We start from the raw sequence: 16,379 nt of genomic DNA on the forward strand, positions 1-16,379 counted from the left end.
TTTTGAGGCAATTTGAGGCGGTGTTCCTCGGCTATGAGGGAAGAGGCACTGCCTTTTAGAGTTCATTCAGTTTTCCTTCAGTGCAGAGATCTTGTGTTTGCCTTTTAAGTCAATGGATCACCCCCCTCTCTTTCCTTCCCCCTTCCTTCCTTCCTTCCTTCCTTCCTTCCTTCCTTCCTTCCTTCCTTCCTTCCTTCCTTCCTTCTTTCCTTCCTCCCTCCCTCCCTTCCTTCATTTTCCCCCTTTCCGTCCTTTCTCTGAGACAAGGTCTAATATGTAGCCTTGGCTATCCTGGAACTCACTATGAAGACCCGCTGACTTTGAACTTACAGAGATCTGCCTGTCCCTGCCTGCTGAGTGCTGGAATTAAAGATGTGTGCTGCCATGTCCAGTGGGGCTGTTATATTATTTAAAATGAAAGTAAATAACATTTGCTTTTCCAGTGCTTACTTTAACTGTGAACTCCCAAAGCAGAACTCTTGGTGAGGCTTTTGACATGAATCCAGCCTATAGTGGCTCCTTGCAAGTGACTGATGAGTTTTGGGATGCATGTGTCTGTGCACCTGCCTGTCCCTGGTCATCTCTGACCCTACCTGCTCCCATGGGCCATTGCCACCACATCATTAACTGAGTACATGAACAGGAATGTCAGCAAAGTGGTGGCATCATCTATCCTGATTTAGAATGTTATTGACTATGACAGTACATGGAGAACCATGTACATGTTAATGTGTGTGTTTCTGCATGTGTGTGGATAGCAGATACTACCATTAGCTCCAGGGGAGACTAAAGAATGGCACTCACCTGCCAGTGACTCCTGGCTGCCTACACTGGGGAAGGTGCCATTGGGAGACATCCTAGTCTGGCTTCCCTGAGGACCACACTGAATTCAGCAGGATAAGTGGGTACTGTCCAGGCATACATTAACCCTGATGTGTCTATCTCTCTTCTGCCTTCTTTTCCAGGTGAGTTGTTATTTTACTGAGTCAAGGACACTGGTGAAAGTGTGCCTTGTCTAGGGATACTAACCTTTCTGGGTAGAGGGCACAAATACTCTTTAAGAAAGAAATCCAGTGACACTCTCCACTGCTTCTGACCCTAGCCCAACCTGTGTAGTGAGGTGGTGCTGAGGGATAAGATGGTGCTGGGAGAGTCTTTCCACCTTGGTCTCTGAAGCCAAGTGTTGTGCAGTAGAGTTAGTGAGCACTTGGTCCAGATATGGGCTTCCCAGTATTAGAAATTATCATGGAATATGGAACTGCACAGGATAGGTTGTCATATAATATTTATTGAGGGAGAAGTCACTTTACATGAGAAGCCAAGAACCTGAGGTCAGCGCTCTGCTGGTCTGCGAACCTTGACCGGAACCCCAAGAGAGGACGATCCCTTCCTCCTAGCCCTTTATGCCCTGCCTTCTCCCACATACCTGTGACCACGCCCAAACAGGCATGGTCAGTGCTATGTGTATGTAAGATCTCTCCCTACAATTCCCCTTTTAGTCTAAAGATTTACATTTGAAACAAAACTAAGTTGTGTCAATATACAAAATGTCTCAAACATATATAAAGCATATATACGTAGAGGATGATAAACAAATTATAATCTACTTATATCCTATCCTAAGCATATCTATCCCATCTAAACCTTAAACTTATCTGAAAGAGATGGCCAAGTCTGAACCTCCTTCCACTCCCAATCCTGAACAATTGAACGCTAACTCTAACAGGTGTAAATTATCCTGTAATATCAACAGTAGGGAAAGGGGATGTAGTATTCTCAGAATTAACTTCCTACTGAAATGGGACGACTATACCGTTTGGGATCCTGTAGGAAGAAAATGTTAGTGTAGTGAAAGTCTCAAGTGGACTAGCTACAGCATTTGTACCCAGTCTCTATTTGGCGGGAGATGCTTGATTGAAGTTCTTGTCTACAAAGTGTAATAAAAAGGTACACCATATAAGTTAATTATTCTGTAGTTGTCTAGAGCAATGTAGTCCTAAATGGTTTCAGGGTGATACTTGTCAGTTCAGATACATCAAGTTGAATCATGTGGAATTGATGAAGTGGAGCCCCATTTTCTTTCTGGAGTGTTTGAAGATTGCTGTTAGGGAATTCTTGTTCTCTGTGAAAACTCAAGTGTTAATGTCAATAAAGAAATTTCAACTTTTATATGTATGTATACCGGCAAAGGCAACAATAAGGAAGATAGTAAATATGAGGGAAATCAAACGGGCGTGGTCAATGCCCTTTCCTCCTTGCCATCCCCGCCTCCCATGTTACTGCCCAGCCCTTCAGTGTTAGCATCTCCTTCCTTAATGTTGACCACAGGTCTCTAGATCTTAACTTCTGGTCCCTCGTTGTTAAATCCCCACTCTGTGCAGCCCCTCAATGTTAACCCAGTTCGGATGGCAGGGTGGGAAACAAAAACATTCTCCATTTCTCTAGAGGTCTGAAATTTCCACTCTTAATATTTCTTACTTCCTTGGAGTGGTATACTTTACCATAAAATTCATGTATCCTCTCCCAACCATCCTCAGACCTTAGTGTTCTTAAGCCCTTCATCCTCTTGACTTGCTATGTATGCCTTCCCCAAGTCTGAGTATCCTTCTTCTGAAGCACTTTGCTTTGTGAGCATCTATGTTGAGACAGAGGCTGGGGAAAACTGGGTGGTGTGCCAAATGGGGGCTTGACGGGAAGATGCAGGCTAAATCTCACTTAAGGGTAAGAGCACACACCAACTTAGCATCTTACCATCCTGGTCCCAGAAAGATGCTGCTAGCCTGCCTCCCTCTGCCATGCCAGCCTCATGCTTGGCACCACAGGTGTCACAGAGGTTGAATCTCTCTCTCTGTCTCTCTGTGTCTCTGTCTCTGTCTCTGTCTCTGTGTCTCTGTCTCTCTCTGTCTCTGTCTCTCTCTGTGTCTCTGTCTCTGTCTCTCTCTCTCATCAACCAGCAGCAGGAATATGAGTCTGGTAGAGCCTGGATACCTCTAAAGTAGACATTTTTATTTATGAGTAGGCCCCCCTGCCCATTGGGGACTAGCCTAAGCCTCACTGTTGGGGGCCTTGGGGGGTGTCTTCCTAGGAGCTCATAGCAACTCAGTGGATATGGTGATGCCTGGATTCCCTAGTCCCTATTATAGTTTCTGTGCTGCCCACACTCAAGGCCTTTTCTGCATAGTTCTTCCTACACATGAATAACAGTGGTGAGTGATGTAAGGGAAACAGGAAGAGCCTCAAGCTAATATGCAGGCATGGCCAGCCACTGATGCCATGGTGTCTTTAGCTTGCCTCAGAGCCCAGGAGATATTTGTTTGCTCATCCTACCAGGTGAAAACAGAAACACTGGAAAAGAAACTAGAACTGGTCATCTAGATGAGTCTAGTGCCGTGGCTAAGTCCTGCCCATTTAGGGAAAGGAGAGAAGTTGGAGTTTGGAGTTTGATGTCCTACAGAAGCCCTTCCACTAGCATCTACCACATTCTTCCTCAGGCAGAACCTGGACCCTGGGCTGCCTCTTGTTCCTCTTGTCAGAGTCAGGACTCTGTGACTAAGACTGAGAAACTTAGGTTGGCAGGAGAGTATCCCAGAGTGCACTATGCTCCGGGGCCCAGGTTGGCTCTTTGTGATGGGGACAGCAGCTAAATGGTGATGTGATTGAAATAAAGAAGGCATAGGGCCTGGTGCACACATGCTGGCGTCTATTTGCCGCCTTTTGACTTCACCGTAACCCTCTGTGGCCCATTACAGAGTGAAGCAGGCCTTTTAGGAACTCTTTTCCCTATCATGGTTGGGGAATAGCTTCTGTCTGAAAGAACTATCTGCTCCCTTGTGACTGAGTGGGAGTGAGGGCAGGATGCTGTTCATAGGACACCCTCCTTGAATGGGTCCTGACCTATGCTCAGGAGCCATGGTGATGGCTGTTTCCTACCAGCAGCTCTTCCTAATTGTCCTGTTTTCATTCCCTTTAGCTTGCAGGTGATCATTTCAAGACACAAAGCATGGAAATGGCTTGACAGCTTGGCATCCTCACCAGCCCCTTTCTTTGTAGTCTTGGTTTCCAGGACAGGACACACAGAAGACAGAAGGTAGCTTGTTAGTCTTGAGGAAAACCTGTCCTTTGAGGACACTGAAGGCCCGATTCAGCATTAGAGAAGCAGAACTCTGCCTTCTGACCAAATAGCAGGTGAACTTAGCACACCTCAGTAGGGAAGATGAGGGTTCAGAGAAAGGTCAAAGACAGGGAGTGGATGAGTCTCAAAGACATTGGCAGAGCCCCTCCTGGGGTTTGTACACAACTTCTAGAGAGACTGGAGCTTACACTGCTGGGCTGCAAAGCTCAGAAGCCTATGCCAGAGGGGCTTGGAGTGCCCACTTTCTGTATGGTACATCCACACCTGTGTTTCAGCCCTAACAGACTTCCGTGCCGTTTCCCTTAGAGCTTGTGCTGTGCCAGGAGCCTCAAGGCTGGGCTGTGCCCTGCCCTGTCCACTGCCTGGTTCTGGCTGCTCTTGGCCCTGCCCTGGAGGGCAAGCACACATCGCCTTTTAAGGCTAAGCTCTGCCATGAGAAGCTGAAAGGAAAACATTTCCCTGGCATTCAGGGAACATTTTTCTTTCCCCTTTCTCTTAAATAAACTATCACAACCTTTCAAAGCAAAGAAAGGAAAAAATAGGTCATAGTCAGTTAGAAAGACCTTTCACCCCACCCCCATCTAGCCTCCCAGGATTGTGGAAGACAGGATTCAGAGCCAAGCCAGGCTGCCTCCTGATGCCATGCCTGGTAGCTGGCCTAATTGCCTATGTTCTTAAGTCAAAAAGAAAGGTATCTAAGAAGTACTCTGGGCTGAGGCCTACATTGTACTTCATCTGGACAGGCAGGGCTAACCTGGAATGGGCATGGTAGAAATCTAAGCCAGAGGCCACCCCCTGCACACACTTCCACCAGTCCTCCTGTTTACCAGGAGGCCATAGCCCTAGAGTTATGCTTTTAACACACTGTTCTTCCCTGCTGGGTGCTCTGGCTGCTCTGGTTCTCCCCTCTGTGGAGCAGGATGGGTTCTCCTAAGGAGGCTGCTTCAGGGACAGAGGACCCCTCTGCTGGATCTGCTCCTCCCCTTAATCCCCTGATCTGTTGTAGGCCCTGTATAACCCACTGCTCCCTGCAGTTGCTTGCCTTACTAAAGAAGGCCGTGTTCCTGTCCTTGGTCTTCCCACTGAATCCCATATTGAAAGTTTCTGATCAAAAGCATCCTTTTCTGATCATAAGGGTTCATACCAGTATCAATTTACCGCTTACATTTGTGTGTGTGTGTGTGTGTGTGTGTGTGTGTGTGTACATGTGTGTTTGTGTTTTTGAGACAGGGTTTCTCTGTGGCTTTGGAGGCTGTCCTGGAACTAGCTCTTGTAGACCAGGCTGGTCTCTAGCTCACAGAGATCCGCCTGCCTCTGCCTCCTGAGTGCTGGGATTAAAGGTGTTCCCCACCAATGCCCAGCTTATGGTTTACATTTTAAAAGTCAGAATGTTCACCACTGAAGAATTCATTTGATTATGTGAATTATTTGCTGTGGGAACATTCATTGTGCTTCTCAGACTTGTCACCCAGTACTCTCATTCTGAACCTGAACATGTCAGACGTGTGTGGGTTGCCAGCTGGCAGTTCAGAGATCTTAGAGGCGCCTTTGTTTCTAGCATTGTGTGGTCAGTGCTTGGAAGAACCTGATATCCAGTGCTGGTCTGACATGGCCAGCCAGGAACAGCTCACTTAACTGCCTTGAGGACCTCACCAGGGAGACCAGGTCAGAAGGCCTTTCTGACCAGGCTCAGACTTAGATATGTGAGAGATTTCAGCAGAATTATGTGTCTTCTGGTGTGCTAGCACCCCATAAGGATGTCAGGCCAGGTAGTCACTGCCAGTGGGGCACACCCTATCTCAGTGCCTACTTAGAAACTTGTTCACCAAGAGCCAGAGGCACACAGACGCAACTGCTGCCACCAGTGTTTGGGGAGTAACTTGACCTGGAGTAATTAAGCATATATGTAATTGGGGTGTGCCACTCCATGGCTTTAGGATTTCTATTCAAGTGAAAATGAGACATTTAAAAATATGTTTATTGTTTAAAATATATATAATAAGCCCACTGTTAATAGAGCAAAAACAATTTTATTAAAACATTTTCAAACAAGGTAGAACTTAACATAGTCCTGTGCTATTGCTTAGGAGGAGGCTGAATTCTCTTACTGCCTCTGCCTTTACATGGAAACTAGTGGAAGGAGTCTTGGTGCTGAGGCAGAGCCTTAACCCTGAGGGTTGTTTTCTCTTGCATTCACTCCATGAAGGGTGGCAAGGTAGGAGTGCTGTACCCTGGCTGGGTGCTGCTATACCCCAGCAAGAGGATACTGCTCAGTGGTAGAGCACATCAGTAATACCTCAAGGAGGAGAGTATTCTGTCATGGGGTGCCCTCCTGTGGGTTGGCAACCTGGCACCTCTCATGAATGGTCTTTCCTCTGAAGCTTTGATGGTAGCTGTGCACCCTTCTGGAACTGGCTTGCCTGGAAGATAGAGCCTTGGTGTGGCCTGTGGGCCTCTGCTCAAAAAGGCCCTTGTATAATGTTACAGCTCTGAGGGGAAAGGAAAGGTTTCCCCAATGCAAGTGTTATAGCTCTGAAGGCAAAGGTATTCTGGCAGTTGGGAGCCAAGGAATGCCACAAAGTAACACCACACAACAAACCTCACACAAGAGACTTATTGGGAAAGATACAAAAGGGTGGCTGCCTCTGCTTAGCTGAGAAACAGCAAAGAACTACATGGGAGACAGACTTTATAGGGCAGTGTTTCTCAACCTATTGGGATCACATATCAGATATCCTGCATATCAGATATTTAAATTATGATTCATAGCAGTAGCAAAATTACAGTTATGAAGTAGCAACAAATAATTTTATGGTTGGGGTCACCAGAACATGAGGAACTGTATTAAAGGGTCACAGCATTAGGAAGATTGACAACTATTGATACTGTGTTTCTGGCCCCCCCCCCCACCATGCGCCCAGGGTAGAGATTGGTGGGATTTCAAATTCTGAGCTTGGGGCAAGCTCAAGGATTGGTGGGATTTCAAGCCCTGAATTTGAAATTTGGGCTTTTTACTTTGTAGGGACGAGCTTGACCACCTACATTTGTAAGGTTTAAGTCAAGCCATCATGGCAATTAGAGTGTTCTGTGGGCAGAACCTGTTGGTTGGAGGTCCTTTGGGGCTTGGCTCAGCTCTTAGAGTATTCTTTGGGGTGGGGCCTAGTGGTTAGAGATCCTCAAGGGCAGGACCTGTCATTCATGTACCTCATTACCTTTTTTGTTTGCAATTAATAAACAGGGGTCAGGAAAGGGGGGTAACATTATCATTAGACTACTTTCTGTTGAATGGGGATATCTAGGTCCTTGGGCAAGCTTGATCTTCACCATCAGGGTATGTATAATCAGGAGTTGTAGGCCTCTGCTCTCTAGCTAGAGACCAGTAATCTTGTAATAGCAACTGATTCAAAGTCTGGTAGAAATCTTTTGGATCTGTTGAAATCTAGACAAGAAGTTTATAAGGCAAGATGTGACTAGTAGGATTAAAAAAGGAGAAAGGGGGTTAAGAAAGTCACTATCCAATTCCATGTTGGACTGTTAACGATCCAATGCTTTTGGGCATTGAGCTGTTTCTTACGGTTTTGGAGATCTGTCTGGAGTTGTCAGATCTTATTTTTTACTATACCCAACTGGTTGACACAGAAGCAACAGAACAAAGACCACCTCTCTCTGAAGTTAGTAAATCTAACCCTTGCTGATTTTGTAGCACTACAGTGGCCACTGAGTCTGTTTAGTCCTGGAGGGTAAGGATGGTCTGAGCCACCCATTGGAGATCATAGATGAACTTAGGGGAAAACTGATGGTAGACAGCTAGGAAAGCAGTCACCCCACCACCCTCAGTGGCATTGCCAGTGATTATACCCAGGACTTGAGAAAGCATAGGACCTGAATCACTCATTTGTCATGCCATACTGCTGTAAACCATGTGATGTGAACTGGCAAGGGCTCTTCCTTGGGTATCACCACCCCTAGTTTTGGAAAAAAGAACACAAGGGCTCTATTCCCAGACTACCCAGTGGGTGGGCAGCAGGAACTTGAGTGCTGCAGACAATCAAGACATTTTTGGTCATAGGACCTTAACCCTTAACTAAGGGTTAAGATATTATTGCACTCTGAGGAATGCAGTATGCCTACAAAGCATGCTCCTGAGGAGTTAATGCAATCTGATGTCAAAGAGAGAGATGTGGTAGAGATAAGGGATGGTAGTAATATTTGGCTTAGAACAGTTAATGAGTGGCGAAGTAAGAGTGTCTAATAAGACAATGGGCAAGGCCACAAAATGTGCTTGTGAGTTTGATCCAGGAGGGGCATACACACAGCTAACATTCTCCAGAGCAGTCAGACAGTGTTGTTCAGTAGCTGATAATGTAGATTAAGGTCTGAAACAAGAGATGGTGTGACAGGGAGGTGGGATCAGTATTGTCTAAGAGGGTGATAATTAGGGATGTAAGTACTTTTGAGGAGTGTTGGACCATTTCTTCTACCATGTCTACCTAGGGATTGAGAGTGGGGTATGTATCCTTTGTATTTTGATGATGCCTGATGGATGGCTGTGATAAATACTATCAGTGACCCCCATCTAGGGTGTCATATGTTCTTAATTAAGATATAAAAGATTCCCCATTCCAAATATGCATCAAGTCTCCTACAGGACCAATAAAGGTAGTTAGTCTCCGTAAGTATCTGGTCAATGTTGACAGTAATCTCTAGTTTGATCATAGAGAAAGCAAGCATAGGGGACAGGTGTTTTAGAAATTGATTTAGGTCTTATAGGGATAAGTATCTGTTTTTGGCAATCTGCTGATGAGCAGTCTCCAGCAGTCTGGTTGACCCGTTGAGTGTAGGTTTCCTGAACCTTTAAGTTCTTAATATAACAATAGCATAGGGGAGGAAAGAAATCTGAATTTTTTTTTCATTTTCATGACCTTAAATCACTTCCTTATACATTCAGAACTTTCTTAGAACCTTGGATGAGCAGCTTTTTGAAAGAGGTTTATGGTTCAGGCATCAGGTGCTGCCCCCTGCTGTCACACCCATGTTACAGCCCAGGTCTACAATACTTTCTCCCAGGATGTCTATAGAGTCGTGACCATTCGGATTGGCTACCCAATAGCCCTGAGCAGTCTGGCCTTGGGTGATCTCTCTCCTTACCTACATCTGACTTAATTAGCTCAATGTGCAGGTCCTTCTTAGACCCCCATGGTTTCGGCTCCAATGGGACATGTGACATTTCATCCATGACATCCTTTCTTTCTTGACAGGAAGTCTAAAGCTAAGCCAAACGGCAAGAAAACTGCCTCAGAGGAGAAGAAAGTATACCTGGAGCCAGAGCACACCAAGTCCAGGATCACCGACTTTGAGTTCAAGGAGCTGGTAGTGCTGCCCCGGGAGATCGACCTCAACGAGTGGCTGGCCAGCAACAGTGCGTGCGGGTGGGGAGGCGGGTGAAGCAGCTGCAGGGCAGGGAGCCTACCCCCATCTCCAAGTACCCCCAGAGCAGTGGTCCATGGACAGGCCGAACTCAGCTGAACCTACTCCCTGTCACGCCAGCTGGAGCAGGGGTGTTTACTCACCTGGCCCTTTGCTTCTCTTCCAGCAACAACATTTTTTCACCACATCAACCTGCAGTATAGCACAATCTCAGAATTTTGCACAGGAGAGACGTGTCAGACAATGGCCGTGTGCAACACGTGAGTAGCAGCTTGGCCATAGCACCAGTTGGGAGTGTGGGATGGGTTGTGGTTGACCTTGCTGTCCTGGCTACTAGCTTCTTGGACTCCATTCTTAACTGGAATCTCTGCACAATCGCAGGCTAGGCATGCCCAGTATGAGTGCCTCTGCTGAGGCATAAAAGATACTAAGAACCATCAGAGGCCAGAGGCGGGCCATGCTTAGATGGTCCCTGAGCCTGCAGAGTGCTCAGTGTCCTAGGAGCTGCAAGGCTAAGTGAGCAGGCTCATTCTACTAGTAAAGGTGTCTGTTGACAACTTCAGAACAGGTCTAGTGCTGACAGCTCTCTTTTGGATATATGTGTACATTCAGTGCTGTAGTATGCAGGTGTCTTCAGGGTTTCCAAGATAACTCACCTTGCTTTGTGCATAGGAAAACCATTGGGTGGCACACACTTGCCAGCAATCCTGGGTTGATGGTAGGAGTGGCTGTGCTTATGCAAGCAGGCTGGGTTTGGCATGGCTCAGCCTAGGGTAGATGTGGCCAAGGAGGTAGAAGATCTTCCATGATGACTTCTCAAGATGCTGTGGGTACATGGAAAATGTGTGTGTAGTGTATACTCAAACAGCTCTCCCTGTAGGTACAGATTTCCCCAGACAACAGCTCTGCTTTCAAGAGTCTGCTGTAAGTCCTGATACAGCAGGTGATGGGAGTCTCCTCTGTCTCAGGTCTGCTCACAAAGTTCTAGTGGTTATAGCTCAATTTCTGGCAATGTAGGGGGAACAGAGCCAGCTCTCTTCCCTAGGAGGGTCAGGTGTCAGCTAAGCATTGCCAGGGAAGGTGAGAAGCCTTGCTGGGGACAAGCTTGGTGTGTGTGTTTAACAGAGGTGTGGCCTCTGAAGGACAGACCCAGTCAGATTCTGAAGTAGCACATGAGTACATGTGCAAGCCTAGATAATACCAAACAGCATGGTACCCTCCCCAGCTTCTCCCATGTACCTCTCAGAGCTGAATTTGTTTGGGAAAAGCTTTCTTGAGAGCATAGGAGCTAGTGTTGTGCAGACCTGCATTCAGTGCATGCTGGAGAGCCTGGGCAGCTAAGCTTGCCATTTGCTCACTTTGTGGAATCACTTAATAATTCCTACTATAATCCCTTTGCAGGAATCATGTGAGACTAAGGGATTTTGAAAACTCAAAATTAGTTTAAAAGGAAAAGTGGGTTAGTCAGAAATCCACAGAACTCCTTGCTGTGCACAGCCCTGAAGGTTTGCCTAGGTTGGAGAAGACCTGCATTAGGCTAGGTCTCATTTCTATTCTTGCAATACCTGCAGGATAACCCCAAAAGGCCAGCATTGGGATCTAGGGAGCCAAGACACATTCAGAAACATGGCCAAACAGGTCCCTCAGAGACACTCCTTTGAATTGACAGAGCTGAGTGAACCCTTAAGGACTCCTGTGAAATAACCCAGACACCAAGTATAGTAAAGGCCCTCTAGCATCCAAGGCAGTGAGTGCTGTGGGACTTGGGGAAGCACTCCATGTCTCACCTAGCACAGGGAAGAGGCATTACTCCACATTATTTCACATCTAGCAGCCATGCCCTTCAGAAGCACAATCGAATGGACCATTGCAAGGTATCTGATCTACTGTAGAAGAGTTTCAACCAGTTCTTCAGCTGTGCGACAGCACAGAAGAGTCAGCAATAGGAGAAATACACACTCTTCTCTGGAGCGCTCAGAAGTTATTTCAAGGTGAAATAAAGTATGGTCTGACACATTCTCAAGTTCAGAGAAGGGATATGTGAGCAATGGCGGTGAGAGGAGATACCAAACTCAGCTTGAAACCTTGAACATGAAAAGCTATGTATGTACTTTATAATTCTTTAAGCAACTCCAACAGTGATATGAAAACATACAGTCAGAACCATAATTGGTAAATTGAAATGGAATCATTAAAAAGGTGGGGGTGGGGAGATACAGCCCTGTATACAGCAAGACCATGTAATTATAAAGATAAAAACAGAACAAGCAGAAAACCAACAATGGTAATGTAAATCCATCAGATGAATGACTGCTACAAAGTGAGCATAAGAGTTTCAAAGAGATTTTTATGAACATATTCTTTTTTTTTTTTTTTTTTTGGTTTTTCGAGACAGGGTTTCTCTGTGGCTTTGGAGGCTGTCCTGGAACTCGCTTGGTAGTCCAGGCTGGTCTCAAACTCACAGAGATCTGCCTGCCTCTGCCTCCTGAGTGCTGGGATTAAAGGTGTGCGCCACCAACGCCCGGCTATGAACATATTCTTGTAGAATTAAATCTGAGCCTCCCTGTGAGAAATACTCACCATCATCAGTCATAACCGGAGGCTACTAAATAGCACTGCTATATATCTCGTGGTTCTGAGAAGAACTTCTTGGTTCATGAACAGCAGCTCTTTTTGAAAGGCATGAGTACTGGCCATGGCTGCTCTACCACTCTGGCTTGATCACCTCCAGCTTGGACAGCATGGCAGAATTCTGTCTCTTATAAAACTTTAAACAGGGCTGGGGATGTGGCTCAGTAGCAAAGCAATTGCTAGCATGCATTATGCTGAACTTCAGCATAAATTAGTTACTCACCAATCAATCCAAATGAACACTTTGGTATATATAAGTTCCTCAAATACTTATAATGCATCCTCACCCCCAAGGTCACAGTATTAGGAAGTAGGCTTCTGGAGGTCAGACCCTGAAGGAGCCCAGCAATGAAGTAAATATAGAAAGATCAGTACACAGAAACAGTTACAGGTCTGCATGCTAGTTGTGTATGATTGAAAGCCTAACTAGTCAGAACCATTTACAATAGCTCCAGAAGCAAGAGAATGCTTAGGTATAAACTTAGCATTCAAAGGGCTCTGTTTCTGGAAACCACAGAAGGACAGCACATGAACAGCCACATTGTGTTCGTGGATTAGAAGAAAACAAGCTGAACGTACAGATTTACGCTGGATGAATTTGTGGTTTAGTGTATCCCCAGTTAAAACTCCTCAGAGCTATTAGCTACTGGACTAGTGTGTTCTGGAATTTACATGGAAGTGGGTAGCTGGAGTTAGCCACAACAGTGCAGCTGGAGGGGGCCACAGTTTGAAAATACACTGTTGAACCACAGTGATGGAACAGTGTAGTGTTGCCCAAAGGTGAGGCAAAAGTTGGTAGGTCAGAGCCCAGTCCAGACAGAAACTCAAGCATAGTCTTTGATTTCTGATGATGTGGCCAATGAAACTGAGTGCAGAAATCTTGAACTTGAAAAGCTGTGTATGTACTTTGAAATTTTGTTTCATTTCTCAATAACTGCTGCTATGAAATGCAACTTAAGCCTTACACCTGATGCAGAAATGGGAAAACACAACAAGGATCTTATCTGACATAGCATTAGGCTATCAAACATTACGGAAAAGGAGTGGCCCACTGATGAAAAGAACTCAGCCCATTGGACTTTAACTTTACTCTAAAAAAGACAACTATGAGGAGGAAGAACAAACACAGACTATGTGGAAACATCTGGGAGGTACCTGCTGGATGAGAACTAGTATCCAGGACATGTAGAGAACTCTCAGTGCAGCAGCATGCAAGTAGCAGTTTGATTGACGAGAATGGGGAAGGACTTGTTGCACAGTGACAGTACAGCAGTGAGCCACTAAGAAGATATTCAGCACTGGGGTGTTAAAGAAACATAAATGAAACCCACATGGGGTATTGCAGAACACTAGGTGCTGGGGAGCACATGTCATACTGGTGAGGTACAGGAAGCACAGCACATGGGATAACATTGACACATTCTCATGAAATGATGCGCAGACCTGCTGTGACCATAATCCTGTTCTTGGCTTTTGCTTTAGAGACATGAAAACTTGTGTTTACACAGAACACCCCTCCCCACCCCCACCATGGGAACATATGTAACAGTGTGGTCTATAATTGTCTCCAATTGGAAGGAATCACAGGCCCTCAGCAGGAGCTTGGAAGAGCATGCTGTGCCCTTGAATCCAGAGCACCTAGGTGGTGTGACATCCCCACAACATGGCCAGATACCAGAGGCTTGTGAGAGGCCCATGTGAGTCCTTCATCCAAGCTCTCCTAAGGAGATGCCTGAGGGGGCAGCAGTCAGTGCAGCAAGGGTAGCATCAGCTCCTCTTGGCAGAACACAGAGTGACTGTGATTCTGCACATGGTTAAGACCCAGGGACTCTGTATACCCAGCATCTCCTCATCCCTGATGCTGGTCTTCTCAGAACTGGCAATCTTAGGAGGACTGGCTACTCCATGCATAGGCTAAAGAGCTTGGGGTAGGTCTCCAGGGGTCAGGTCACTTGACTGAAACTATCTCCTATTCCCCATGGGGAAAGTGTGATCTCTAATTCTGAGAATAGGACACCACCAAGCATCTAGGCTCTCTGACCAGTTTCAGGCCACCTCCTAGACAGATACCTGTGCCAAATTAATTTTAAGGGATTTATTTAAAATAAATTAAAATTTAATTAGAAGAAATGAAATCTGCAGAGCTAGGCAAAATAAAGGTGTCACATTGGGCTCCCTGCATTCTCAGTTCTATACACAAGCCCCTTGCTCTCCTCAGATGCTATTCTGAACACTCTGTGTGTTCCACTGGAATAGTTGTATGTAGCTTGCCTCACTCTACTGCCTTTGCGTTTGTTTTGTATGAGTGGCAGCCCAAACTGGGGCGGGTATTTGGCAGGGTTGGCACCCTGACCAAAGTCTCTGTCCCTACAGACAATACTACTGGTATGACGAGCGGGGGAAGAAGGTCAAGTGCACCGCCCCCCAGTATGTTGACTTTGTCATGAGCTCTGTGCAGAAGCTGGTAACTGATGAAGATGTGTTCCCCACAAAATACGGTATGTCTCTTGTAGCTTGTGCGCAAATCTTTATGCTAAGCCAGTAGGTTCTTCAGCATTGGGCTAGAGAATCTCTGGGGTATGATTGCAAGTGAGGTCTAGAAGGGCTACAACTTTGGAATTCTGGCTCCTGCTCAACAAGGGGAACCTGGGCTAATGAGGGAGGGAGGTTCCCATGCAGGGTTCAGCCCAGCTAGGGTCAAATATTCACCTACACTCTGGGACCCACTACATGGCCCCACTTGGCCCCTGCTACCAGCTCTGCACAATGAGGCCATCACAGTCCATCTTGCTGGGGTTAGTATTTCCAGACCAGTCAAGGTCCTGATGGGGCTGCAAAACTCATCCTGAGCAGCAAAAGGCCAGCACTGACTTACAGGGTTTCCCATGTACTTGTTACTGTTCCTCTACCTGGTCTACAGACAGCCCTGGGGTGTCTACTGGAGGAAGCATGGAGCCTGAGGGCCTATTTGCTGTGCAGGTGACCAGCATGGCTCAGCCAGTGCCTGCCACTCTGGGAACATGCTGCTCTGAGGGACAGATTGCTGGGAACTCTGGGAGGAGTGGTAGCAGGTGTGACCGAGCACTTCAGGCCCATCCAAGAAAGCCTAGTTGTAGGAGCCTGATCTCCTTGCAGGTCTGTGACATGTGGCCTCCCCCTAGGCAGAGAATTCCCCAGCTCGTTCGAGTCCTTGGTGAAGAAGATCTGCAAGTATCTGTTTCATGTGTTGGGCCACATCTACTGGGCCCACTTCAAGGAGACCTTGGCCCTTGAGCTGCATGGACACTTGAACACACTGTACGTGCACTTCATCCTGTTTGCTAGAGAGTTCAACCTGCTTGACCCCAAAGAGACCGCAGTCATGGACGACCTCACTGAGGTGCTGTGCAGCAGCCCAGGTAGCAGTGGTGCCACTGGGGATGGGGCCAGCAGTGGAGCTTCTGGAGCACAGAACCACGTGAAGGAGAGATGAGCCTCCAGGGCCAGATGGGTGCACATGTGCAAAGAGACAACTGTGTGTCTGTGTGTGCGCACACATGCCCCAGGTGTGCTGGTGGCAAGGTCTGAGGGCCCTGGGCTGCGCAGAGTGTGGGCTCCATGGATGCCACTGGAGTCAAGGCGTGTTTCCTGACTTCCCTGTTGGATGGATGAGTGCTATTTGTAGTGAAGAGCCTTTGGAGTCATTCATTCATTCATTCAACAAACATTTATTGGACTGATGTTTTGATTTTTCTTTTGTGGGGTTTTCCTTTCTTGGGTCTTCCATGTGGCTCTTGCCCTCCCCTCCCCTCTCTCAGGGGGCCTCTGCAGCTTTGAAAGAAGCACCTTGTGAGAGGTGTCTCCCCTTACGGGACTTGCCCTGCAGACCTGGAGTTCTGCTGTGCTTTGGGGATGGGCTTTTATAGAGGCCTGCCCCGCAGCTTCCCTCCCTAGCCCTTGCCTGGTTCTTGGCTCGGAATCCCTGGGGTGGAGAGGCCTGGGGTGACCCATGGGGGCCCACACCTGCTGCTTGCTCCTGTCACCCCTTCTTGCTGCCTCTTCAGTGCCCATGGAGGTCCCATTTGTGCATAGGGGCCAGGGCAGCACCAGGACCTGGCTGAGGCTCTGTGTGGAAACAGGGCTGTCAGTGAAAGGCAGAACCTGCTTTAGTTCATCTGTTGAGTCATAATAAACGAACTCTCTCAGGTCA

General features: G+C 46.9%; 1 protein-coding gene across 5 annotated transcripts in view; it reads left to right on the forward strand.

Moving 5' to 3' along the window:
• Mob2 (MOB kinase activator 2) overlaps positions 1 to 16,379 on the forward strand; it is a 52,005-nt gene extending 35,626 nt beyond the window's left edge. For 3 of the 5 annotated variants that reach the window (XM_040751328.1, XM_040751338.1, XM_005064184.4), the window contains exons 2-5: positions 9,391 to 9,551; positions 9,726 to 9,819; positions 14,564 to 14,688; positions 15,352 to 16,379. In XM_040751328.1, coding sequence (XP_040607262.1) covers positions 9,391 to 9,551; positions 9,726 to 9,819; positions 14,564 to 14,688; positions 15,352 to 15,662 — 691 coding nt within the window. In that variant the 3' untranslated portion in view covers positions 15,663 to 16,379. Of the gene's footprint in view, positions 1 to 9,390; positions 9,552 to 9,725; positions 9,820 to 12,000; positions 13,888 to 14,563; positions 14,689 to 15,351 lie in introns of those variants that run through there. The other 2 variants (XM_040751353.1, XM_040751346.1) reach the window with 2 other exon arrangements.

Source organism: Mesocricetus auratus, unplaced genomic scaffold (assembly GCF_017639785.1).
Source record: "Mesocricetus auratus isolate SY011 unplaced genomic scaffold, BCM_Maur_2.0 Super-Scaffold_4256, whole genome shotgun sequence".
In the NCBI taxonomy this organism is placed as follows: Eukaryota; Metazoa; Chordata; class Mammalia; order Rodentia; family Cricetidae; genus Mesocricetus; species Mesocricetus auratus.